This window comes from Topomyia yanbarensis, chromosome 1, assembly GCF_030247195.1.
Source record: "Topomyia yanbarensis strain Yona2022 chromosome 1, ASM3024719v1, whole genome shotgun sequence".
NCBI classification, from domain to species: domain Eukaryota; kingdom Metazoa; phylum Arthropoda; class Insecta; order Diptera; family Culicidae; genus Topomyia; species Topomyia yanbarensis.
The window spans coordinates 203,076,750-203,102,980 of record NC_080670.1 but is presented as its reverse complement, the minus strand read 5'-3'; the positions used below and the strand labels follow the sequence as shown (position 1 = coordinate 203,102,980).

At 42.6% G+C, this 26,231-nt stretch overlaps 1 protein-coding gene across 2 annotated transcripts in view; it reads right to left on the bottom strand.

Moving 5' to 3' along the window:
• The window catches only part of LOC131688556 (microtubule-associated protein futsch-like), a 185,291-nt gene that overhangs the window by 35,622 nt on the left and 123,438 nt on the right, over nt 1-26,231 (bottom strand). For both annotated transcript variants that reach the window (XM_058972888.1, XM_058972878.1), the window contains exons 3-5: nt 24,546-24,808; nt 17,887-24,488; nt 17,672-17,829 (exon numbers count right to left, since the gene is read on the bottom strand). In XM_058972888.1, the coding sequence (XP_058828871.1) occupies nt 17,672-17,829; nt 17,887-24,488; nt 24,546-24,808 (7,023 nt within the window). The remainder of the gene's footprint in view (nt 1-17,671; nt 17,830-17,886; nt 24,489-24,545; nt 24,809-26,231) is intronic.

Genomic DNA, 26,231 nt, shown 5'->3' with positions numbered 1-26,231 from the left:
AAAAACCGAAAGAGAAAAGAAACATTTTGAATGTGATTGTTTGATGGAGAATTTATCGGTAAAAAAGTTTTTCTAACACTAACTTTTTACATGTTTTTAAATTTCATACTAATTGACATTCAAAACTGTAATTTTACTACAGAATATAATTCTAAGCATTGTTTTAAATCTAAGTGCATTTAACAAAAATCTTCCAAAATGCGATAGATTTCGGTATATTTGGAATTTTGTTCTAACAGAACTGCAAATTCGTGTGATTTTGCCCTTTTCAAAAGTTAATCGCGTTACCTCATCATAAAATGGAAAAAATCTAATGTTTAACGCTTTTAAGACGTAATAGAAGCTTTTTCAGTGTATTTGGATCTTGGAGAAGCTTTCAATGAAAAAGTTTTCCTATCAACAACTTTTGACATATTTTTATAATTCATACTATTTGCAGTCAAAAATACAATTTTATTTTTGAATATTTTCTGAAATGTAGTATTTCTCGAGATATTTTAAATTTTATTTGAATAACTCTAATAACTATTCTATTTTATTACGACCTTTTCAAAAGTTATTTGTATTTCTCCATCAACAACAATAGGTTTTTCAGAGGCCCATAACATCTCCTGTAACTTGTGACATCAAGGTGATATTGTAAACCATTTTAAAACTGCATGAAATGCACCGATTAAGCTGATTCGGATGACCCTGGATGGATCAAAATCTAGCTTCAAAACATCCGGACATCCAAGTCATTTGTAACGTTATATGGATTGAAGCAGGTTGATGCACTCTACAATTTAGTATTTAACATAGCGCTCGAAGGTGCGCTGGGAACCATCATCACGATATTTCACATGCTTTATGACGTTGATCGCAGAGCAGTGGCAGAGGTATTTTTTTCCTTTTAAAAGGGAGGCGGCAAGAACATTGAGGTCTGATAAAACACAGCATACTTCAGTGGGCTGGGAATATATTGCGAAGGCCGGACGAGCGACGAGCTAAAGTTATGTTCAGTAGAGGTCGAGGAAGAGGTGATAAACGTCTGGGCAGAACCCACAGCACTGGTTGTATGCAATCAAGGAGATGTGTGGGCAGGTGAGGTGGGCGTTTAAGGAGACTGGCGGCCCAAGATAGAGCAACCTGGAAATCTAATCTTTCACTCCAGCTTCAGTTTTACCTTCTACAAATGTTCCATATTATGAACAGACACTAAAAAATTAGAGTTAATCGTTGTGATGTTGGTCCTAAGTGGGACTATGGTTGAGTTTCGCTCATTTTGATATGGACGATTTTCACAGCTAGAATAGGAGTAATGGCTCTTTGCCTACGTAGAATATAGAAGCAATCAACACGGGTAGAACTGTTTACAATTATTTTGCTCTGAGCGATAAGAGCAAAGTAATTATATTAAAAGTAATTCAAGCAGACTGGTTAATAAATTTTAAAGCGTCGTTTTTTAGAAAATAAAAAAAAAACTGCCAGTTTTTGTACTCATTAAGTGGTAAAAGCCTTGACAAATACCAGCGTTATTAGAAAATTTAAAAACACCAACTCAATTCTGATACAGTACGAAATTATTAGTGTTAAAAAGCTGTCTACTATGGATGTAACACCGCAACTTTTTTGGCTTGACAAGTTGTCACAAATGAAGAATAAATTATACTCTCAATAGTGCAGCCCTGAAGAAATTATTCTCAATCGTTGCAAATTGGCGCTTCTATTTTCCTTGTCGTTCAAGTATAAAATGCTACTACCTACTGAGTCGGTGTTCGTTCTTTTGTAGGTAAAGAATTTATCAGCCAAACGACCCTAAGGTATGGCTTACGCAACAAACTAAACTGCAATAGATCACTTATTTAAAACATGCCCGTAATGATGAACTTCATTAATCGCCCCAGAATGATAGTTCGAGTAAACATTACGACCAGCCAGAGCAATACTTCGCAAAAAACCGGCGATCCTAGCGCGTGCACAAAGTTTCCCAGAACCTGCGAAGCTATAATGCTGCCACCGCACGCCGCCGTGGGAAATTCCCCAACGCCTCCACGTCGTTTTTCTTACACACATAGGGCTGCTAGACGTACTAATCCACCGAATCCGGTTTTTGAATGACACGGAGCTAGTACCTACACACAATCCTGATCGGAGAATTTGCCCTATTTTTAGCGTGCCAACAACATTTCGCAGTGGCGACGAGGCGCGAAAATTAGTACACTCGCACTTTGCCCTGGCTGCCGAACGCTGCGAAGGAATCTAACTACAATCCATCGAATGAAAATCCATCCTAAAATTAAAACGCCCTGTTCTTTGTTGACCTGTCAATCGTTGAAAAAAAAACACTTCCTGATGATAGTAAAATTTGTCAACTTTAAAAACGTTTAAATTGTTTATCACTGAGCTACTACGATCGCCACAAACTTGGCAGAATCACACGCACGCACGGCGGGCGAGGGAAGTGTGGGAGGAAAACAGCTGAAATTTTCACGAACTTCTTCCACAGCGCGCAACCGTTTTTCATGGCCATAAAAGGCGACTCCAAGTATGTCGGTGTGGCGGCCGCACACGGCTCGCCACAGCCTGCTACGAATATCGTTCGTTGTTGTTGTTTCTGTTGGTGTGTTGTGTTGGTTGGCGGTGAGAAAAAGATGATTACGTATTCTGTCAGTACTCACGGTATTCACTGGAAGAATAGATTCGTGTCCTATAATTTTTCTCTCACGTAACAGAAAGGATGTCTACTTTTAATCCGAGGAAAACGGGGCTTCGAGGTAGCACAGAAAGGATGATGATTCACTTTATTTTTAAATCTACCACACCGCACTGACCGTTTGAGACTGTGGCGAACACTCTGCGCGTTCGCTAGACAATTTGTTGCATGAGCTCTTCGGAGATCACCTTTCAGGACTTGAACTGACGACGAGATGGTTCCTCGTGCTACTTGATTTCATGAGATTATTCACCACACTTGTGTCTAATAAAACGATCCACAATGGTTCATCGTTCTGGGTTAGTCACTGACACGTTTGCTAAATTACACGCACAATTCAGTTATCCTTTCGGTTCCTCGCTCCAATTGATGCCTAATGCCAGCAGGAAAAGTTCTGAACTCCCGTGTCGATTATTTTCAATTTCACAAGAAAAGGTGGTACTCTCTCCCTACTGATCGCGTGTTGATTAGTGGATGTCGGCAGTAGTACTGCCGCGTTTGCAGAGACCCAACCCGACAGCGACAGCGGATCGGCCAGCCGTGAATAGTGTTTGGTAGTAGTAGGTATCATCTACCAATAGAAAGACGGACGAACCGAAGAACGAGCAAAAAAAAAACAAACCTTTTCCCCGAGTGCGAATTCGCGCGTGCGCCATCATTTCCGATGCTTCTGGCTGCTGCTGCTGCTGGGCGCTGGTCTACAGCGAAGCGGAAAGTGTTGATCATCATCATGATCGTACACTACTTGAGTTGGTCGAAAAAGAGAGTAAAAAAAAATAAACGATTCCCCGATTACGGTGGGTTCGAAATTCGAGTTTGATTTTTGTCCGATGTTATGCGAATTCTCGGTTATAGTTTCGATCGTATATTACCCAAGAATTTTCCATGTAAAGAGCGGCTTACAATAGCGTGTGATTCGAAGCGGACAGCTTCGTTCTATATACTCGAGATAACAGCTCCATCGCATTCAAAATTTCGAACCCACCGTGCACTTTATTTCCCTCACGGTTCCCCACCCCAAAGTATCCAACACCCGGGGCGAGATAAAATAGTAACTGCATCGTTCAAGTTGAACTCTGTAATAACCATAAGTCTGTTTATTCAAATCGTCCGTGCTGCTCTGGTTTTTTAGTGTATTTCTCTTCTCTACTCCCTTCATTATTTAGCGATTCGCACCACAACCGAGAAGCACTCTCCCCTAGATAGATAGGCGAGCGCGTTTTGGATCGTCAAGTTCGAAGCCGTGTTTGGCGTGTGTGCGATCAGCGACCGTATCATTGCGTCAAATAAGCAGACGCCGGTTTTTCTCCAGCGCCGTTGAATTGTTAAGGATCAGTTAGGAAGAGCTGGAAATTTGATTGTTTTAATTGAAGTATGAAAAATTATTACTGGCAGCACTGCGCTAATTAAAATTATAAATTAAAAATATTTTTTTGAAATTCAATAGAGCCACACCTTCCATTGAACAACATTGACCCCTAACCATTTACTGGATTAACTGTCCAAAATGCGAACCCATGTGGCTAAATCCATTGTCAAATTATTGCTACATTTAGAAAGTTAAGCTGTATCGATTTGGGTAATTTTGATGTTCATTTAATGATCCAACTCTACAGTCAGGCGTTATTAATAAACTCCATGAACGTTGCTAAATTTCGCTAAATTGAGACCTTTACCAACGAGAAAGACCCATTACGCTACACGGAACAAATTTGTTCGGTGTAATAATTATTGACAACCCATTTCTTTTCCCTCCGTCTTTTTTGGGCGGGTGCGTCTTTTTTTCAAACGACTGGAAAAAACCGCTAAATCGGGGCACCGTCATGGTATATCGCTCTTGTGCGGTCCAGATGCGGCGATAATGTTTTTCTGCCGCTTAAAACTAACAGCATCGCCATCATCATCATCATCATTATAATTGGTAGTATTAATATATTTACTGCCACGAACTTTGCCGTGGCCGCCAAATTAGATTCAATTGGAATTATAAAATTTAATTACAACGCATCGAGAGAACGGTGTGCCTTTTGGTGAATGGAGCTAATGAAAGTAATATAATTTTAACTCAATTAATTTGGGTCATTAAATGAGCAATAAAATTATCCTTTCATTACGTCTTCGTCGATAGAGCTGAACTTTTCGAATGTAACACTACAAAAGTCGTCCAACCTTTAAAATTTCAGAACTATTTTAAAAATTGATTTTCTACGAACATGTAAACACGTCCTTGTTTCGCACTAGCGACTTTACTTGACAATGGTTTTAGCCACATGGGTCTTTGACAGTTAACCTAGCAAAAGTTAAGGAGGGTTTGGATCCTCTTTCACATAGGTCTTAACGCCCATCAAAATTCAATTGTTGCTTTTGTTCTGTACTTTGTTTGACGATTTTCTGTTCTTTATAGGTCTTCAGGTTTCTCCGGATCATTCTAACAACTGTACTCGTTTCATTGAACAAATCACGTATCAATATTAATTTATTCTTCCTAATTAGAGATACCACTTTCTGGTGGTCCAGGTTCCGGTTGGAAGACCTGATTTTTCTCACTTCCTGGATATTCATCCAAAGAATAGTGTTCCCCAAACTAAACTCGCGTGATGACTTCCAAAGCGGTTAGCCAATTTTTGCACAGTTACACTTTAAAACTTTAATTTGCGCTTCATTTTCAATGGGACACATTCTGGTACTCAAACGGAAACAAACAAAAAACAACAGTCAAACGCACAGCCTACTGCGATGAGCATCACATTAAACTCACAACAAATAGGGTAGATGAACCCTTATTCATCTTATTAGTCAGGATGTCACACTATTTTGTTGATAACTCGGCCAACTGTTACTGTTTCAACATTTTTTTGCTTCATTCCTAAGAAGTAATACAAGGAAAAATCTGGCCTGAAAAATGTAAAACATTCGCGTTTGAGCGAAGTAGATAGTAGAGTACAACGCACCCATATTCATCCTACCATTAAAGAAAATGCGTTGAACAGAGATAGCAGACACTTTTCTAACAAATATGTTCAAATGGGTGGCATGAATAGAGGCGTTAAGATGAATTAGGGAACTGTTATCCCACATTTGTACAACGCAAATGCGTGTTGATAACTAGTCGAACTTCAATAGAGGGAATGCTCTTTTTAACGTTTCGCATTCGGTGGATGCAACATAGCAAAAAAAAATTCTGTGTACATAACAGTTTTCAATTCAGAAAACCTTAACGAGTTCGGTTGGGATTGAACCCAGACTCATTACGGCGAGAAGCAGTCTTGCCCACTACATAACCACCGGCTCGATGCATTCCAAGAAATTTACGAATATTTTTATCAATTTTAGGTTCGTTGTAGTACTGTATTTGTCTCTAAGAATAGGATTGTCCCTTATTATCACTGTCCCTCTCTCTTTCTCGCTTGAATAAACAATTATTTATAAGATCACATCGAAATTATAAGTACTTGGAAAAATATCAACATTAACCACTGTATTGGTAGGAGAGCAGATGTTAAACCACAAATTAGTTGGTGTCTGTTATTAGTTCATTACAGTGAAGACTCGATTTTATCAGCCCGCGATTTTATCAGCTTTTTGACCCGATTTTGTCAGACTCATATGAAAATTAATAGTTGGTAGGCTCTAGCAGATTAACCAAGTTGAATTCTAGTAAATCCTATCTTGAGCATATTGTTCTTATCTTAGAGATCCGAAATACGCAAAAAATTAGAATGTCAGACCCCCTTAATTTAAACTAAATAATCAGAAAAGGTTATGCGGCAATATCTAGGGGCTAAAAAGATTATTTTAAGAGCTTCGGTTCCTTAAAAAGAAAGACAAATATATGTCCCGATTTTGTCAATGTCCCTGTTTTATCAGCCTAAAATTCACCACGGGGCTGAGAAAAACGGGTCTTCACTGTATTCTAATTTTGACCAAGTTTCGACCCCAGATACTTTTGCTTTTTAAATCTTGGTTAGCACTTCTTGAAGTTAAACTATAAGAAGTTAGGCAACATCTCGAGTTGATCTTATCATATTCGTCGTCACGGTAATCTTAATCCGTTTCTAATAAGAATAACGTTGTTTTGTATAGGATTTCTTACATTCATTGCACACACACACTAAACGTGCCAGTTAACTGTAATTGTTCAATTGTCGCCGGTAGGAAGTTGACTAAAGTTACTCCTTCAGGCGACACAATGAAACAACAAAGAGGCATGACTGGGTAATCATCGACTAAGCGCCTAAAATGTTGCAACTAGTTGCCTCTTAAAGTTGCTTATGCACACACCAAGCCTTAGATAGTTACGATATGTTCCAATGACGACGCAAATAGCGTCTCGTTCTTATTTGGCACTCGTTATGGAATGTAAAAAAGTTGTTGTGGGTTGGTGAAAAAATTAAGAATAAATTCCACTAATGCAAACCAATTACAGAGTAAGTTAGTGTCATTCAAATCTTTTTTTTTTGTTGAGAGTTGTCCTACAGGAGCTGTAGAGCTAGGTTCTTGGAAGGGCATGTTGTTCCGCGAAACGAACAACTCTCCTTGGTTGATGTTTTTGAACATAATCAGCACGCTATGTTTGATGTGATGCATTTGTAGACAGATTCTAACAGATTAAGTTACATCCGAAGTTTCAGTAGTTGTTCCACTTCCCGAATAGCTTGCCATACGGGATATTTCGAAATATCAACTTACAACACAATTCGTCCACAGCGAGGCTACTTATTGCTGTCCATCGATACTCACTACTATTTTAAGCAGTAGGTAGGGCAACGATATATTATAATATTTTTGTGCTGCAAGCGATTTTTTGTCGTTATGAAGTAGACAAAGCGACACAGGGATAGAAAATTTGTTTACTTTGTTGGTTGCAGCAGAGCACTTCAGCTTCAGTTCGAAACAAGATGAGAAGATAGACTGTTTTTAAAAATAAATTTGGTTTCATTCAATTGTTTCAGGCTCAACATCAAACTGTTGCTCAAAAGAAAGCAGTCTCCCACAATCCGTACTTTTATGAGAAACCTGAAAATGGTGCATAGTGTATATTTTATTGAAAACGTGCCTTTCAATCATTTTGACGCGATGAATTGAATTGGTGAAACCTTTACATGTACAACAAAATAGTAAGCATTTGACTGCTACTTTCGCCAGTGTACGCGAAATCTTATAGATAAAGCGAACGTCCTTCTCTCGAATCGAAAGCAAGCCAACACGATTCCAACTGATTTACGCTTCAATCTTGAATATCGAGTGTACATACCAGCTACCGTCGTTGAGAGAGACGGCGTGGTAACTGAAGAGTTATTGATTCGTGCTTTCCGAAAGAATGGGGTGGGTATTTTAAAAACTCGAATCCTTTCACAGGTCACAATAATTGAAATTCAACAATTAAACACAATATCAGGTACAGAAAAAGCAAAAAATCGCCTGTCAAAATCGTTTCGAGTAACATCTGTAGGTGCTGCCTTACCATACTATGTATTGTTGGTCAAGCTTCGTCTTTTCGTACATATACACATACTAAAGCCGTTGCAATAAAATGAAGCGCGGTGAGGAACACAAGGAGAACTTATGAACAAAGCAGACCGAAAAGCGTTTTTTTTTGTGGAAGAGATCACCTCTTCACTAAATTGTCCCTTCTACTAGCAACGTACCGATAAGCTTAAACGTTCCACAAAAGAACGATCTAAACGCATTCCTATTACGTTGCAGAACAAATTTTCCAAGTTATCTTACGTGGATGAATATAGCTCGGAAGTGGAGGACGACTATGTTTTTATTCTTGGTGCCAAAAGGTGGAGCGTGAACTTGTACGCTGAAACTTGTACGCAAGAAAGTGACAGTTCCAATCAAACCATCTATTTCAAAGAAGCCATCGTTCAATACACGATGTTAGTGGTTTTCAAATTCATAGCAAGGACTTCCCAAAAAAAGAAAATATATACGAACTTCCAACGATTCCACATATTGTTTTGATTATACCCTGAACAGGTCGTTAGGCTCTTAGATCATAAGATGTTTATTAGTGTTTCCAATTCTTCTAACACAAAAGCAAGATGGCAGTGAACAAAGCTGAAACAAGTTTAATTTCCTTTATAACAGTTGTAAAATTATTATCACAATTATTAATCTATTGCCAGGAAAGAGATGCCACCCAGGGTAACAATCCGGTCGCGAAAGACTCCATGGTTACAGAAGAATCGAATCCTACACAATGTGCAAGAACCTCTAACACAAAGGAACGTCGGGAACGTCTACGATCATAAACACCTCCACAACCAGACCCAGCCAAAAAGGACGTAAGGTGCGTAAGCTTCCTAAGATGGGAAACAATGCGAGGAAAAACTGAGGCAAAGCAGAAAAAATCAACCGAGACTTTAAAAATAATAACTAAAGGCGGAGTGCTGTCACCCCTTCTGCGGTCCCTGGCTGTAGACGGATTCCTGAATTAACTAAAAGGTCTGGGATTTCAAGTGACAGCTTACGCAGACGACATTGTCGTCACTGTTAGGGTCAAGGACGAATCTACGATCTCGGATCGTACTAAGGTTGGTCTAAACGTGACGATTGCCATGGTGTAAAAGAGAGAATCTTTGCATAAATCCCTCCAAAAAAAATGATTGTACGTTTCACTATCACGACCGACCAGGCGATCGATTCATTGTATGTTTGTACCCCAAAGTGAAACTTCTACGTTTACTAGAAAATAGTAAGCATTTGACTGCTACTTTCGCCGGTGTACGTGAAAATTTATAAATAAAGCGAACGTCGTCCTCTCGAAACAAAAGCAAGCCAGCACGATTCCAACTGATTCACGCTTCAATCTTGAATATCGAGTATACATTCCAGCTACCGTTGTTGAGATAGACGGCGTGGTAACTGAAGAGTTCTTGACTCGTGCTGCCCGAAACAATGGGGTGAGCTTTTTAAACTCGGAACTTTTCGCAGATCAGGATAGTTGAAATTCACCAATTAAACGTAATATCAGCTACAGAAAATTGTTATCCCATCAAAATCGTTTCGAGTAACATTTGAAAATAAACTTTGTCAACTTGGTCAAGCTTCAACTTTCCGTACGCATGTACAAAGCAAAACTGTTCAGTTAAGTTGCACTAATTGCGATCAAATACTGTTTGTTATACAATGAAGTGCTCAAAGTACACCGAGGAACATAAGGAGGACTCGTGTACAAAGCAGGCCGGAAAATATCTTTTTGTGGAGTCTCCCCGCAATTCTCCGACATACACGCAACGCTTCTTTCTACAATAGAATGATCCAAACGCACTTCTGTGAAAATCTTGAAATAGTCAACAGTTGATCCCATTCCATTGCAGAAGACATTTTCCAATCTGAAGAAAATGCATGTCTGAAGGGGAGAACGATTAAGTTTTTATTCTAGGTTTCAAAAGAAACAGAAGCACTGCCTGTTACCATGACCCAAGAATAAATTAAAAGGTAATATTTACTTGTATCTCAACCGTCGCAATAACACAACACTATATGAAATGGATAAAACATACTTGTACTTGAAATATTCTTACATCGTTTGCTAATATTTTGAAATAACAGTGCGCAACCGTGTTTAAGATTCACGTATCCCCCGTATTTGATCGAGCTAACCCAATTTTTCTAATCTAAGTTCAAATTCAGCTTAATTTCAACACGGCATCTCTTTAGAATAAACCAAACATCGATAATTTAATTTGCATACAATTTAATGCAGATCGATAAAATAAAAATTTAGCACATTCGGCAAGCGGAAGTTAAACCAGTCGCTAGTCATTGTGTGTCGATTTATCAGTCGACTTCGTCTAATTAAAGAAATGTTAAGGGGATGTCCCCCCACATTACACACCACCCTTCTCTAAACCCCCTCCCCTCTTAAAGTCCCCTCCTCAAGCCACTCCCCTTCATCAATCCACCTACCCTCAAAGCCCCTCAACAGTCCCCCCTCAAACGACCACCTTATGCACCCTCTTCAGACCCACCCATCTCTCATCTCAATCATCTTCTCTTAGTAGGCATATCAAGATAGGCTGGAGGGTCGTTCGGTTGTGGGTTATTCACCTCCATCATAAACACTCACACACCACCGCATGATAAAATAAGTTAGCCGAAAGACAACATTGAGCTAATGCTAATTAAGCTAATTAAATATTATACGGTTCCTCTGGAACCACCTCCTGGATCCGTCGCTGGTTTCAAGTGCTTCAATGTCGACACATAGCATCTCAAGTTCGTGGCTGTCGATCCATTGTATGTATGTGCAAATAGTACTGAATATGTAATATACATTTCCATTATTATATTGGTCATAACCAGCCCTGGAATCGAAGTTTGGGCAAATGAGAAAGACACAATTGCACCACTAGGTGGATTAAAACAGGTTTTCTTTTATTCGGAATGTTATTTTTGCGTTTTTTAACTCTATTTTAAATTAGATTCACACTAACACTGACTAACACAATCAACTGCATATTTTCTCAAATACACTCACAATCTGTCTCATCCAAAACGTACAAGCGTTCGTAGCCTTCGCGGTAACACAAACACCTGTACACAAACGCGAACATTCAAATGCAATCACCGACACATGCTTACGCTCGTGATCTCGCTAACATGAAAACACTTCGGTAATTAAGTGAATGTTTTAGCATTAATAAACTTATAAATGTGGTCTCATACGGGAATCTACAAAAGCACAATTCATCGGTCACGTCCGGAAATCTCTACCTTCGATCTAAGCAGAGGGGCTCATGCCTTCAGTTGGACAAAATTATGACGCTCATATTCCCTAGACAACACGTTCCATGGCGTCATGACAGGGATCTCAAGTGATATGGAAGCAATCACTCTCTTCTAGCATATGAACCGTACACCGAAAATTAAGTATTAGATTCACGGTCCCAGAAAAATCCCAGAACACGCGAATATGCGAATATTCACATGGTTATAAAATCGAATTCATGCAGGTAAAGTTACATACATGCTAGCACACGCTACATACAAACGCCCACGCGATCGAACAAGTTAAGGCTGAACAGAGAATAGGCAAAAATCGAAAACGAAATAAGCAGTTTTTTCACACCGTGCGTTAGATCTTCATGCAAATCAATCAGCAGTACTGTAACAATATTCTACATAAGCTGATTGATTTTTATGAAGATCTAACACACGGTGTGGAAAAAACTGCTTTTTTCGCTCGCAATTTTTGCGCATTCTCTGTCCAACCTTAACGTACAAACGCTCGAGCCCTTCGCGACGACACACGCTACCGTGAGGTAGCGCTACGTCCGCACATATGTGAACCGTACAATGAATATCACATTCAGAATCACGGCCAGCTGCAATTGGTCTCAGGCAGTGTTTTAGTGGGTGACATTTACCGTCTCGTCTGCAAATATAGTGAGTGATTCTGACGGGGAGCTCTTCCGAGGAGCTCTACAGCTACAGTAAAACAAGTCTCGAAAAAAAAAGAAAATTCATGTTTCGGATAATTTTAGGACATTCTAGCAATGTTCCATCAAATCGAATTATTTCGGAGGACTTTTGAATATGTTGATCTTAAATGTTGCCGTGTCCGTCCTTCTGTTCACGGGGTATTACATTTATGGAAGTTCTACCGCCTTACTGTTCCATCATATACGAAATTTTGTACAGATAGCTTTTCATTGTTGAACCAAGGAAGGAAGCTGTCATGTCAAAAAATGGAACGATGGAGTTTATAACTTATCGAACCATCTTGCCAGACAGTGTAGTATCGTGAAAACTTTACTTGTGTGTTGGTTCTCGGTGATCTAACAGTAAGCAACCCAGACAACAGCCACGTAGCCCGCAGACGTCCACAATATGGAATAGTCTTAACCACTTATCACTGGTAGCGCATATCGAAAGAAGTAGGTGACCATGAAGGTTGGCGACAGCCATTGGCTTACTGACTAGTGAAGTGGAAGATAAAATTGAAATTGAATATTAGGTCCTTAAGTTTGAAGCAAACTGATATAACTTGAGGGACGAAGGGTGGAGCCAGCGAATAATGAGAGAACAACCGTGCACCGTCTAAAAGTAAAAGTAACATGGAATGAAGTGAATTTTACTTGAAAGTCAAACAAGTATTTTCTTGACAATAGTTCGCTATCGTAAGCCTTTCTAAATAAGTGTAGCGAGAAGACTCATAAGTACTTCGCAGTCTTGAACCCGACCGTTGACTTCAGCCAGGCCAACCTTCCTGCTTGCTACCGGCGTTTACCTGAGATCATCGCGTCTACGTACCTGCAAGGACAGTGACGATTGATGGTGTAGCCTCTGAGGCACGAAAACCCGTTGAAATACGGTGTTGGTTGATTCAAGAAGCCTTCACTTCAACAGGTAAAATTTTTGGATAACAAGCGATTGCATTCAGTGGAAATCGAGGACAGCAACACTACTTTCCATTAGACTCGCATCGGGTATGCTTCACACCTGTCTTCTATTCCTAACAATTTTTTTCTGGACATGGTTCGTCGATCGGTTTGCCTGTTTGTTCTGCGGGTCATGCATCATTTGCAAATAGTTGGTTACGCAGCGATTTATAATGGCTTTAAACGCAGGGGGAAAAATGCTAAAATGTGTGGGAAAGGGGGATGGGGCAACTCCGCATTATCTCCCATCATACCCTGCATACAAGCAGTGCTAGTCTAGTCTTCACATACACAGCAGTACATGTAGGAATCCCGGAAAATTGCAGACGTTCGCCTACAATTTCTCTTGTCAATATTAATGTTTGTGGCACGTATGGTATGTGACACAATCATTCAATAATGCGGCCAGGCCAATTGTACAGCCTAAAAAATGAAGATAATTCAAAATTATACGGCAATCAAATTATTCATTTAATGAAAAATTTAATAATCAATTTTTTTTAAACCTTGAATAAGGAAAAAAACGTGGACAACCGTACCGACCGTTAACGCTTCACTATCACTTGAAGTGCTTTTGTGTAGAAAAACGCTTAAGACTGCCCTGCTATCCATCCTTTCCGAAAATCCAAGTACTTTCTTGACTCGTATTGATAATGAACCTGATGAATCACAAAAGGGAAAATCGTTTGTTCATCCGGGAACCATAAAGATCTTCTTCTAGGTTGTCTCGTAAAGATTATATGGTGCCTTTCTCTGTTAGTACCTTTAGTACGCCAACTATACCATATAAAACCAATGGAAGTGCTGCGTTGAAGTCAATGTGGATAGATCCCGGTCTTGGAAATTTGAGTTCTAACAGTTTTCAATGTTATTGATCTTTTGAAATACCTTCTGATAACTTTTCACCATTTAGTGAAAACATTATCGAAGCAGCTGACACCTAAATACACCGATCGTATCCTTCAATGGTTAAGTCATAGAATGAGACCAAAACAGTACCAACGCAAGCATGGAACCGACGTCTTCGATGGTGAAATTATCACTCTTGTCATTCAACAAAAATGCCCCTATATTAGACAGAATCGAAATGAACTTATTGAAGAGTTTCTCTGACTCTGCGAAAAGGCGTTTGTTGAAGTTATTAAACATCCTTGCGAGTAACATGAACGCGCAAGACAGGAGACAAGAGAGACATATTGCCATTCCAAAATCGTAGAAATCCGCCTCCGATCACTACTCGTATCGGTCGATGGAAAAGCTGTCCTTTAACCGAAAGTTTCAGTCAAATCATTCCGCGTCTAATCATCATCGTGTCTATTTCATAAATGCTTCTGACTCAATTGTATTCTTCGACACATCCACGAGTGAAGAGATTCGCGGAATTTCGGATCACATACTCCCGCAAGTGATCCAAAAAATCTTTTATAATAAATTTCTAGAAGTCGGCTATGACAAACTGTTCGTCACTAACGGACCAAATCTCGATGGGTTCACTGGCTTCGGTGTCTTCTATAGAAACAACTCCGTTTAATTCAAGCTCAAAAATCCTACATCAGCTTACATCGCAGAATTAGCTGCCAACCGGTATACGATTGGGAACATGGACACTGCCTTTATATCATTACTTTATCAATTCGGACTGCTTCAGTTACATTGCGTATATCCGTAACATGAAGCATGGGAAGCACTCTTCGAATTCTCTGGAGTAATAGGGGTATTCTTGCATGCTTCAGCCTTTGAATCTTACCAGATTACTTTAGCTTGGGTCCTTTTTCATTTTTACATCCCGGGCTATGAAGAAGCGGACTATTCAGCTTAGGTTGGCAGTTTAGAAGGTAACCACAATGAAAGACCGATTTGCTTCAATTAATTTTACAGTAATTCTCGTCAGAGGAATCCCGACAGTTGGCAAACCTCATGGAGCACTTTGGACGCGCATCTGTGATGTACTGGGCATGTGAAAAGTATACTCTGCGCTGGTAGCGAGGCTTATCACGACATCAAGCACGTTGTCTGGGTATGCGCCGGGTATTGTGATTGCAAAGTCTCAATTAAAAGATTACCTTCGGGCCAGAAGTAAACATTGGATGTTTCAATTCAGATATATTAGCAAGCCCTACATATTCATCGCAAACGTCTTCTTGTAGTCTATCCATGTCTAAATTTAGCCCCCTTTTCTTATTTTTCTCACATTTCCCGTCCTCATTCGAAGGAGAAGGATTTAGAAGAGCCGTGAGGGGGGGGGGGGGTGGATGTATGCCATACAAAAAGTGGAATTGCGATTAAAAGTCACCTTTTGACAATTTCAGTACTCGATGAACTCAAAACAAAACGTTGCCAGCAGTAGGATAAATCAGAACAAAAATATACATTTTGTGGCATGAGTTCTTGAGAGATTCAGGTATAGAAAATGCAGAGTGTGCGAAACGAAGTTCGATGGTAGTGCATCATTTGAAACAGGTAAATGATATTGCTGCAGGTTTCGGGACTTTTGCGAAGCAGTACAAAGTCTACGTTCCAGCAAACAGGATCGAAATTGATGGTGTGTTTTCCCACTCTGCTGTGCCATGAAAATGCTGTTTCACTGTTGTTGTGTATTGAGAATGCTAATTACTGGCAAGAAGTTGTTAAAACAGTTTTTAGAATGCTAATTGACAACATTGCAAAGAATGCTAATATACTGCAAGAAGCATCCGAAATGCAATTTATATGCTATGTTACTGCATACTTGGGCTGTTTTCAGTAAAATTGTACCTAGCAAATAGATTTTTCTTGCATTTTATACTTTTATCTTAAGAAATATCAATTGAATATTGTTTCCCAGTCCTCAAGGTGACCGAGAACTTTGTAACGAAAATTCAATGCAGAATTCTATTATCACTAACACGTCTGCCATAAAATCCATTAGGACCAATTATGCACAAAAACAAATATATCACTGTTCAATAACCCGTCATCAGTTCGGTCAGTCTAAAACCAAAACAAAATACGCCAGCCCCTTCCCCTTCCATCTGCTGCATGCAACTGGTACAACGAAAAACAATTCTATTTTTGGAAGTATTCCAAGTTGGTCGGTAGAGACTCGACGTTTAGATGTCTATTCTGAAAAGCGACTCTGGAAAACATTCAAGAGTTGCATCCATAAATTCAATTTTTACTACCGGCAAGAAAACCTGCTACGAATGAACGAAAATGATTAAATTACTTTCAAAAATCAATGGAAATTCATCTGAGGGTAATACAAGTAAACAGTTTTACTTGTATTGACCGTGTTGCCATAAGCAACCGAAACTTGCAAAAAAATACCGTTTCCTGTTCACTGTCCGATGTCAAAAGGCGACAACAAAATTAAGATAATTAAGATATTTGACATTTAAAATACGCACTTTGAGATCCCATGTTTTTACCCTACCGTCCTTCCCTTAAATCTAGTAGTCATTTGTTTGACTCCAAGTTGCCCGAGTAAACATTACTTTTACCCCAAAATAAACTGTCATTTTATGTGGACTTTGTAAACATTAGTGCGAAGCTAAGGCTACTCGAATCTAAAATTGAAATCAGCATAATCAATACAGTAGTTAAGGTTAGAACCTGACTCAGTTTCGCCTCAAACAAAATTGAAATGAAATCTTTCACGGTCATCAATTTACGCTAATTCTACCTTCACTCATTAGTGGCGTGTCGGTCGTATATCCGTCACTATCATCACAATTTTTCACCGGGTGGTGAACAGTCCTTTTGGAGTAGCTATTTTCGCCAGCTGCTGTCCATCGCTCAAAGCTGGAACCAAGCTGAACCTTAGGTTCGCTACATTGACTGGCGGCTGGCATCGGAAAAACCAAGGCGAAAAAAACAGAAACAAACTCAAGCACCCAGAATGGATGCGCAAAAATAGACAAGGAAATGAGAAACAAATAAGGTTGTTTTTTGCTCTTGTTATTCATCATTTCTCCTTCTGCCTTCGAACACAAAGATTGAAACGAAGTGACATTTGTTTGGGAAGCGGCAAACCACCGCTTGTATCGAATACAGGAATGATGTTTCCTTGGAAAAATGACGCGGATTGCGGTCAACGCGCAGTTCGAATTACCGCCAGAACGTTTGACATGCGCCTGTTATTTCCTCATCAAGATATTGTGAAATGTGCTTTGTGAATTGAGGAGGTAGATTCTAGATGAAAATCGGATTGACACACCAGAAAGAACTGACGCGCACTGGTCCTGTTTACAAGCTAATCGAATAAGAATTATTGAATCGGACAAGTTTCCGAAATAAGAACTCGACCTTGACAGCAACATTGTAAACAACTAGTTGACCGCACACGCATGGCTAACTTGATTTATGTTTCTCTCTTGTCAACATCTTCGACCGAACATGAATTCCAATTACGGCGGTCGATGGCTTGCCCGGTCGACGCCTGCTAAGCGCGTTATAATAGATCCTCGAACTGTCAGATTATTTTTGACCGTAAATTTACCGAAACAAATCAGTTTGTAGAAAAAAAAGATGTCTATGCACTCGTCACTTGTCACCTTTCTCCCACAGTTTCGAGGTTAGTAAGTTCACGTTCGTAAACACTCACCTTTTTCGTGGTGGGCGTACTTTCGACAGTCGACGATTCTTCCTTAACCCCGCTGGCGATCATTGACTCCATGCCGCTCATTAGTACGGAAGCACCGAGGAACTTGTTCAACAGAGCGCGTGCCTCGCGGTCTTCCACGTTGTCACCGATTTCTTCCACTGTAGCGAAAAAAAATTTACTTTTATTAAAGAACTTCGTTTGTTTTTGAAACTCACCATTATCAGCATTCCGCATTCGCTCCAGCACGTCCTGAACCCCAGATACACGGCTACCATCGTTCAGGAATGATCGCGTCTGTCTGGTGCTGCTGCTGCTTTGACTCTTGCGGAAAACAACACCATCTTCGAGCTCTTCCTGATCCGCCGTCGCGCTGGAACTCGTCATCAAACTCTCGCGAACCGTCGATTTGGACGTGGAGGAGGTACGCAGTTCGATGTCATTTTCGTCGAAATCCACCGAACCGGAACGTACCGAACTGATTTCGCACGGTGTCGACGAACGACTCGAGTGGCTCTGTGTGGATCGTAGAATCAGACCAGCTTTTGGGTAGGATTTCTCCGAAAGCAGCGAAGATGAGGACTCCTTGTGGACGAATCGTTCGGTGAGTTCTTTGACCGAACCCTTACGAAGGATCTTGGCTTCTCTCTGCGGTAAATCTTCCAGGGTACCGATCTCCGTTGCGACGTGGCTGCTACTTCCGTTGTTGATCTTCTCCGTTTTTGTCACGGAAATCAATCCCTTGCGGGAGTTCTCCCGCTCCAGAAGCTTCTCGCGAACTTCTGCCAGGTTTCGCTTACTGCTCGAGAGGTTAAAATCTTCCAAGTCTTTCGCGTCCGAAGAATACACCGTAGTTTTACGTTCGCCAACCGGAGCCGATCCATTCTCCGAGTAGAGAGTCTCCGTAACGAATGTCCCCGTGATTTTGGAGGTCGTTTCTGTCTCCTGCGGAGGTGCAGCCGACTTTTTCTTCAGTGCACGAATACCGAACAGCGGCAGGCCGTTTTCATCCGTCGGGCCAACTCCGTAGCTGGAAGTTATACAATCAGTCGGTTTGCTCTCTTTCGGTTGCTCTCGCATGGTTGATGATGACGCCGTGGTTTTTTTGGCGCTGCTCATAGTCGAAATAGTTTTGTAGCTGCGTGTAGTTTCCGATGCTTTCTTCAGGATGTTGCTCGTAGCCCAAATTGGTTTATCCTCTTTCGGTTCGTTCAGGGTGACCCTTTCGTTTAGCTTCGTAGTTTTAGCGGCGTTCGTGGTGGAAGTCGTGGCTGTAGTAGTCTTCGTATTCGTGACGGGTTTCGGTTTAGTCGGACTTGCGCTTCGTTGTAAAGGTTCGGACTTCTTTTCGATCTCTACCGTTTTGGTGATCTTACTGTCCGTATTCCGTCTAGTTGGACTAGATTCCTTCCGCTTCGGGCTTGCGTCGCGAACTCTGTTGGTCCTTAAAGTCGTGGTTGTCGTTGTAGTCGTTGTTACCGTTGGTCTTTCGTTCGATTTTTTCACCAACCTAATTTGAGCCCGAATTCGTCTACGCTGTTCGTAGCCTGTAACCGTTTCGAGCATTTTCTCCAAACTGGCTAGGTCGAACATTTCCTCGATAAGTGGAGCGTCAACTGAACTCTTGCGCTTCGTCGGCGCAGGGATCACGTTTCGGCCGGAATCGGTTCGCTTCAATTCGACGCCGAACTTGCTAGTCGTCTTGACTGTAGCTTCCTGTTGATGCGGTTGATCCTCTACCCTAGCGATACGTTGCGTGTTATCTATGGACTCCCGACGGCTGGTGTTGTTCATGTGTTCCAGCGAACTAACCGTGTGATTCATGTAGGATGGTTTGTTCCCTAGAGTCGGGGTATCCCGGGAGATCGATCGCTCGTATTTGTCTGCGATCGAGGAACGCTTACTGTTGTTCGCAAACTCGTAACTGTCCTCCTGCGAAGCCGTCGACTTTATCAACTCGGATGTGTCAATTTTCGAAGAAGAAATTCGTTTCTCAAACATATCTTTCTTCGTGGACACAGTATCACGAATATAGACTGGAGTTTGTGGAGTTCCACTGCCTCGCCGAGTCTTGGGAAGTTCCTGCTTAACTTCTACCGGTTCCTGTTTCGGCTCGGGCTCTGCCTTAGTTCTCTTGTACACTCCGATATCGGTCAGTTTGACGTCTTTAAGCGACGTCTTTTCCGCCTGAGCCGTTTTGGTTTGTACTTTTTCCGTCATCACCGTTGATGTCTGGTCCTTCTTACGACGATCCTCCCACACTGACGGACGGCTTAGAATATCCTTGTGTCTAGCCGTTTCGGCAGTCGCTGCCTTTCCACCGTTTTCGAAGATCTCCTTAGCTTTCTTTACGGCTTCCGTACTACGGAGGCCAACACCCTGCGGAACCTTGTCCCGCGGTTTCGTCAAAGTTGCCGTCGTATACCGTTCCGTGATGTTGGTGGTCTTCTGATCACTCTCCAGGCTCGCCGACTCGTCAACGTTTCTCTCCTGTCGACTAGTCTGCTTCATCACATTCTTAACCAATTCCGGTGACTTTTGTGGAACATTCGACGTCGAAATGAACTTTTTCTTTTTCTCCGAAACACTCACAAGCGATTCTTCATTCTCGGAAATCAACGATCTATCCATTTCATCGGTGGCCGTTGACGTTACGGATGTAGTCAGTACATCCAACGTCGTCTTGCTACCGCTATCACCAAACTTGGAAACCTTCTCGTTAACACTGAGCAAGCATTCATCCGACCCAGCGACGTCAACCGTCACCTTACACTCCGGCACGAACGGCCCCGACGTTTTAATCTTCTTCACCTCTTCAGCCGTCGAAATAAACTTCGTTACCTTATCGGAAACACTCAGCAAACACTCATCCGACTTCAAATGCTCATCCAGCTCCTCGTACTCATGACGAACGAACCGATTCGGCATCTTCGTCGTGGGAACATCCTTCAACTTATTCGCTTCCTCAACAAACTTCGAAACTTTCTGCGTCACGCTCAACAGCGACTCATCATCCTCCGTCACCCGATCCAGATTGGTTATGCGACAGGCTCGAGCCGCTCGGACCTCATGATCCTCAACTTCGGTGATTTCACAACCGACGTACTCGTTGGTGGCTTCCTCGAAGATCGGGATGTTGTTAACTTTCGGCTCACGACGCCGAGGTTCGTCATCCGGTTCCTGAACGGCGTCCGGGTAGCGTGGCTTACCGGTGTCTTCGTCCGGCGAAACCGGAATCGGGATCAGTTTGTTCGGGGTTGGTTCACGGGAGGATTTTGCCTGCTGGATGTCGATCACTACGTTGTCTAGGTTGTCCGAGGCGATGGTGGGTTTTGTGGAGAGGTTGATCGTTTTCGTGGTTACGCATTTGACGGGGCGGTCGGTTTTCTTCGTTGGAGTTGACGAAGTGGCTGCCATCTTCGTCGGCTGGATCTTCTTTGTGGTAGGAATGGACGATTTGAAAACGTTATCGCTGGATGATCGTGCGTAGCTCTTTTCTACTTTTCCAGTTGTTCGATAAACGGGAGCCGAATCCTTCCGATCGGTAGACGGTTGTTTTCTAGTAGTCGTTACTGTAGTGGTCGTAGTCTCTACGGTCGTCACCGTCGCATCATCTGCTTCATCATCCGAGATACCGGTATCTTTATCCGACTCCGGTTCCGTATAGTTTTCAATCACTTTTTTCGCCGTTTTAGTTGTCTTTGTTGTCGTCATAGTTCGGCCAGATCTATCGTCGGCAGTTACCCTACTCTGAACCGGTTTACGAACCGGTTCAATCTTGATCTTCGCTACGGTTATATGATGCTTCGGTTTGTCCGTTGTTTTCGTAGGACTCACATCCTGTGGTCGACGCTTATCGGGACTCGTTGCCGGAGTTCTTGGCTTGCCTGCTGCTACGCGAGCCGTCGTTCTGTCGACGACGACAGTTTCCGACTTGTCATTTGTAGTTCTACGTTTGACATCGAAATCGGAAGTGCTCTTGTTCGTCATCACGCGGCTGCTGGCCGTCCGACGTTCAAATCGACTATCGGAAGTCTGCTTGGTAAGAACCTTATCGGATTTTTTCGTTTCGATTATCGGTTGAATGGTTATCTCGGTGACGGAGATGTTCTTGTCTTCCTTTTTCTGGTTGACAAGGATGTCGGCCTTCGAAGAAGTTGTTTTCGTTATCGAAGTCTCGGTAGGCTTACGCGTTGGCGATCCAGCTGACGGTTTGCGGCGAACAGGAGATTTCGAGGGTACTTCAACAGGACCGGGTGAACGTTCGTGCGAACGGGAACATCTAGCAGGTGATCCTTTCCTGGGAGATTCGGACTCTTTCGGATGGCGTTCGGGAGAGGACTGTGAAGGTTTGCGAACTGTCGGTGATGGTTCCTTCGTCTCGAGAAGCTTCACCGGTGAAGTTTGATCCTTCGGACGTCGATCTGGTGATGGTTGAGAGTGCTTTCGCACAGGGGACACCTCCTTAGGTTTCGAGATTTTTTCAACTGGACTAGCGTCCTTGGGTCGTCGTTCCGGAGAGGGTTGAGAATACTTCCTAGCTGGTGATGTTTCCTTCGAATGCTGTAGAGGGCGACGTTCAGGGGATGGTTGGGACGGTTTACGAACCGGAGAAACTGCTTTCGCAGGAGATGCTTCCTTCGAGGGCACCTTACGAACCGGGGAAGGCTCCTTGACTTGCTCGACCGGACGTCTAATGGGAGATACATTTTTAGTTTCAACACTTCGCTCATTTTTAAGGAAATCTTCCGTCTTTCGAGAGCTTCGTTTCGTTTCGGATTCGACCGTTTTGATCTCCTGTTCGACTTTCTTACGTTTCTCGCGGGTCTCCGAGCTACGGGTCAATGTATTGTCGTACGTGCTGAAGATGCTTGGAGTGTCCGGTTCAACCTTTTCCTCTACTTGATCCGGTGTCGATCCGGGCATGCCAAGAATTTTACGGCAACGTTCCTCGAAAGTTTCGCTACGAATCAGCGGTGGTTTCTTCTTCGGAGTCTTGGTTACCTTGGTAGTCTCCTTTTCAGCCGTTTCTTTCTTGGTTACATCAATCTCTTCAACGGTCGTAGTCACTTCAACATCGTCGGTCAGGTTCTCCAACTTCACCTTCACGGTGATATCATCCAAGTCAGTAATTTTACTCTTCGTATCGAAAACTTCAACATCTTCCCGAACAACCTGTTGTTGAAGTTTGTCCTTAGTGGAAATGGTAATGGTTGTATCAACATTAAAGGTTTCCGACGAGTCTTCGCGAACCAACTTCGCAGAGGCGTTCTTAGTCGGAGACTCACTCCTCTTAATCGGAGATGCATCCCGTGAGCTGTCGACCGAGCAAAACGGCGACGACTCCTTAGGAGTTTTGCTTGGAGAAACCTGCCTGGATAGCTTATCAGGAGACGGACCCCTTGGCGTTGTGTCCGGCGAATTCTGCGGAACTTTTTTCGGGCTAAGCGAACGCTCTTTCAATTTTGTTTTATCCACCGTATCGTAAGCTTCCATCAAGCTAGACTCCTGAATCGTAGATTCCTTGTAGCTAGACTGTTTACGCTCCGATGTGATCGTTGGTTTCATGTAGTCCTCCGTTCTGCTGGAACGAGTCGTTGTTAGCGTACTGTACCGACTAGTATCGGAGTCTCGCGAAGGCGACCGTCTACCACGGGATGATTTATCTGGACTGACACTCGATCGACCGGACGTTGAATGAACCGAGCGGACGCTTCCGGTTGGAGAAGCGCATCGCAGCGAACGGGCGAACGATTCATGTGCCGCATCGACGTCCATGGAGATCTTCTGAAGCGTACTCATCTCCTGCTGTTTCTTAATCTGCTCGCTTCGTTGACTGTCCGAACGTTCTTCCACGATGAACTGCTGATTTGTTACCTTCCCAGCAATATCCCGTTTCGAGGAACGATAATCTGTTTCTTCTCGACCAACTTTAGGAATTGCACCGGAGCTACTCGCCACCTGATAATCTTTCACAACTTTTGAACTACTCGGCTGATCCTGTTCAATCTTTTCGTATGTCTTTAGCGTCACAATCGTTCCATCGTCAGTTTTCTTCGTTGTAACTATCTCTCTCGTAGTAGGATTTACTATCGTCACTTCGCGCTTCAATACTTCCCCGGGTTGATCCATCAATCTCATCACCTCAGCAAGGCGCGCCTCAGCCGCTCGATCATACTTGCTGTTACTACTTCCATCCGTTTCGTGTGTGTGCACCACCTGTTCTTCACGAACACTGCTAGACTGCTGCTGCTGACTAACGCGTTCGCTACTGGAATCAAAAACATTCGTGGACAGCTTTGACAAAAATTCCAGCGACTCTGATTCTGGCTGCGGACTGACGTAATGGGTCCTTGACCTAGTTATCACCGGTTCAGACTCAGACTGAGGACCAAAAGGATCATTTTTCGAGTCCCAAACCGTTACGGTCAACCCTCCCAGTATGGTAGGAGCTTCCGGCTCCGATTCGCCGACAACCTTATGCGAACTAACCATCCGCGAAGAGGACGAAGTTACCGACGTAGACTTCGACGTCTTCACCTGGCTTCCATCGTCGCTCGTAAATACACCATTCTCAGCCAGAAAAGTCGCAGATTCGTGATTTTTATTTCGAACATAGTTATCGCCATCGCCCACGACTAAGCGTTCGCTGTGAGCTTCCTCGTTTTTACCGGCGAACGAAGTTCGCCCACCCTCAACGTCCTTGGTACCTTCGGTGGTCGCAGAGCTGCGTACCGTGTGTGTCGTACCATCGGCGCTAACCTCTTCCGATTTGGTGACGTGCCAGCCGCTGTTGTCGGACGGGATGACGGTTCCGAAACTAGAATTAAAAATTAATTTAACTGTACAACCCTAACTAACCCCACCAGAAACTTACCGCGTGGGACTTTCCGAGTCCCGCACTTCCTTGGATTTCAAACTTTCGAAGCTCTGGTCGGCCAGCGAATCCCCGTGGCTGCCGGTGACCGTGGTTTTCGATAGGCCATACTTGCTGCTAATGTTGTTCTGCTGCTGCTCCATGATGGTCTGAAGTGGAGGGGTTTCTATCTGCGAGTACAGGGCTTTCAGGCGCTCCTCGCGCAGCTTGTACATATGCGCACGGATCTCCCGCTTGCGGCCGAAGTCCTGTGCGTCGTGCCACTGGAAGAAGGAGAAAAAACAGGGGTTAGCTATAGTTTGACTGTCGGGATGAATACTGTCTAAAGATAAAGCCATCCCCGGTAATCGAATTCTAGAAGAAAAATACGCATTCCGATTGTTTCTGGTTTTATTGTCCGACCTAGGAAATTCGGTGTTTCTTACGAAGGTGATACCAACTCATGCTCTCGTAGACGACATCAATAACTTGTATATGTAAACAACTGAAACCCCAAATAGATTATAACAAGCGTGTAATTCTTTCTTTAATTTGATTATTAATCTAGTCATTCGTACCGTAACTCTCAGACAGTTCGGATGTGTTTTTATTTCTTGGCGGTGTGCGATTGGACGCTTTGTCCCGGTGTTACTTTATGTCTTTTTCTCAAGGCCAGATTCCTCAGTCTTTTCGACGGATGTTCAAATGGAGGCATGAATCGGATTCAATGCCTAAGGCTACCCCTGGTCCAAACGTTACCCAGAATACTCAACAGTGGGCTTCTTTCGGCCCAAGACTAAATCACTGAATCGGACAAGCTAAGGGTTTTGTTAGCCAACTCAAAACAGGCAAACGATATTGCTTGCTGTGAGCACTTTATGCGGGATTATAATGTATATATTCCGGTGATGGTAGAGATGGAAGGCGTCATCAACGATGGAAGTTTAACATGTGAAGATCTTCGGTAGTACGGGGTTGGCTGTTTTAAAGATCGCTTAGTTCCGTTCCGTAACAATACTTGATTGCAAGCGTTTTCACTCAGTAGTAATTACGGCGGATGGTTCAAAAACATACTCCCAATCAAACTTATCGGGTGACCATCGCTGGTACCGTTTTACCGAACTACATCCTCTTGCCCAAAATCCGTCTGTGGCGAGCATCATCTAGATGATTCGTGCAGTAGAAATACTGATATCTCGGCATGTCCAGCGTAAAAACTACGCGAGGATAAACAAAAACGTTGCAGGACGTTCAAAACGTTCTTTCGCAGAATTGCTAAAGAAAGATACGCCAGCATCCTCAACAAGCCTCTATGTCCTATTACCTCCACAAGAGGGAACATTTTCCCATTTTCTAAACTTTCTTGTAAAGGCCAGATCGGTGATCCAAAAGTTACGTCTCTTGGAAGTGCTGCAACCAAACTGAAGCAAGTGGATCCTGCTATCGGTTCTCCCAATCCGTGGTGAGATAAAGAGTACTCAGATGTGTACGCGGAGAAGGCCACCGCGTATATAAGACCTATCTGAATGACGGGTTATCGACAGTACGCGACGTTAGAAACGCGAATGAAGAGTTCATTGAAAGCCAAAAAACGGAGTTACTGGCGCCGGTTTGTTGTTGGATTAACGAGAGAAATATCGATGAGCACTCTTCGGGGCGCGGTCTGGTGTATGCGAAACCGAAACACTACTAATGAGAATGTGGAAT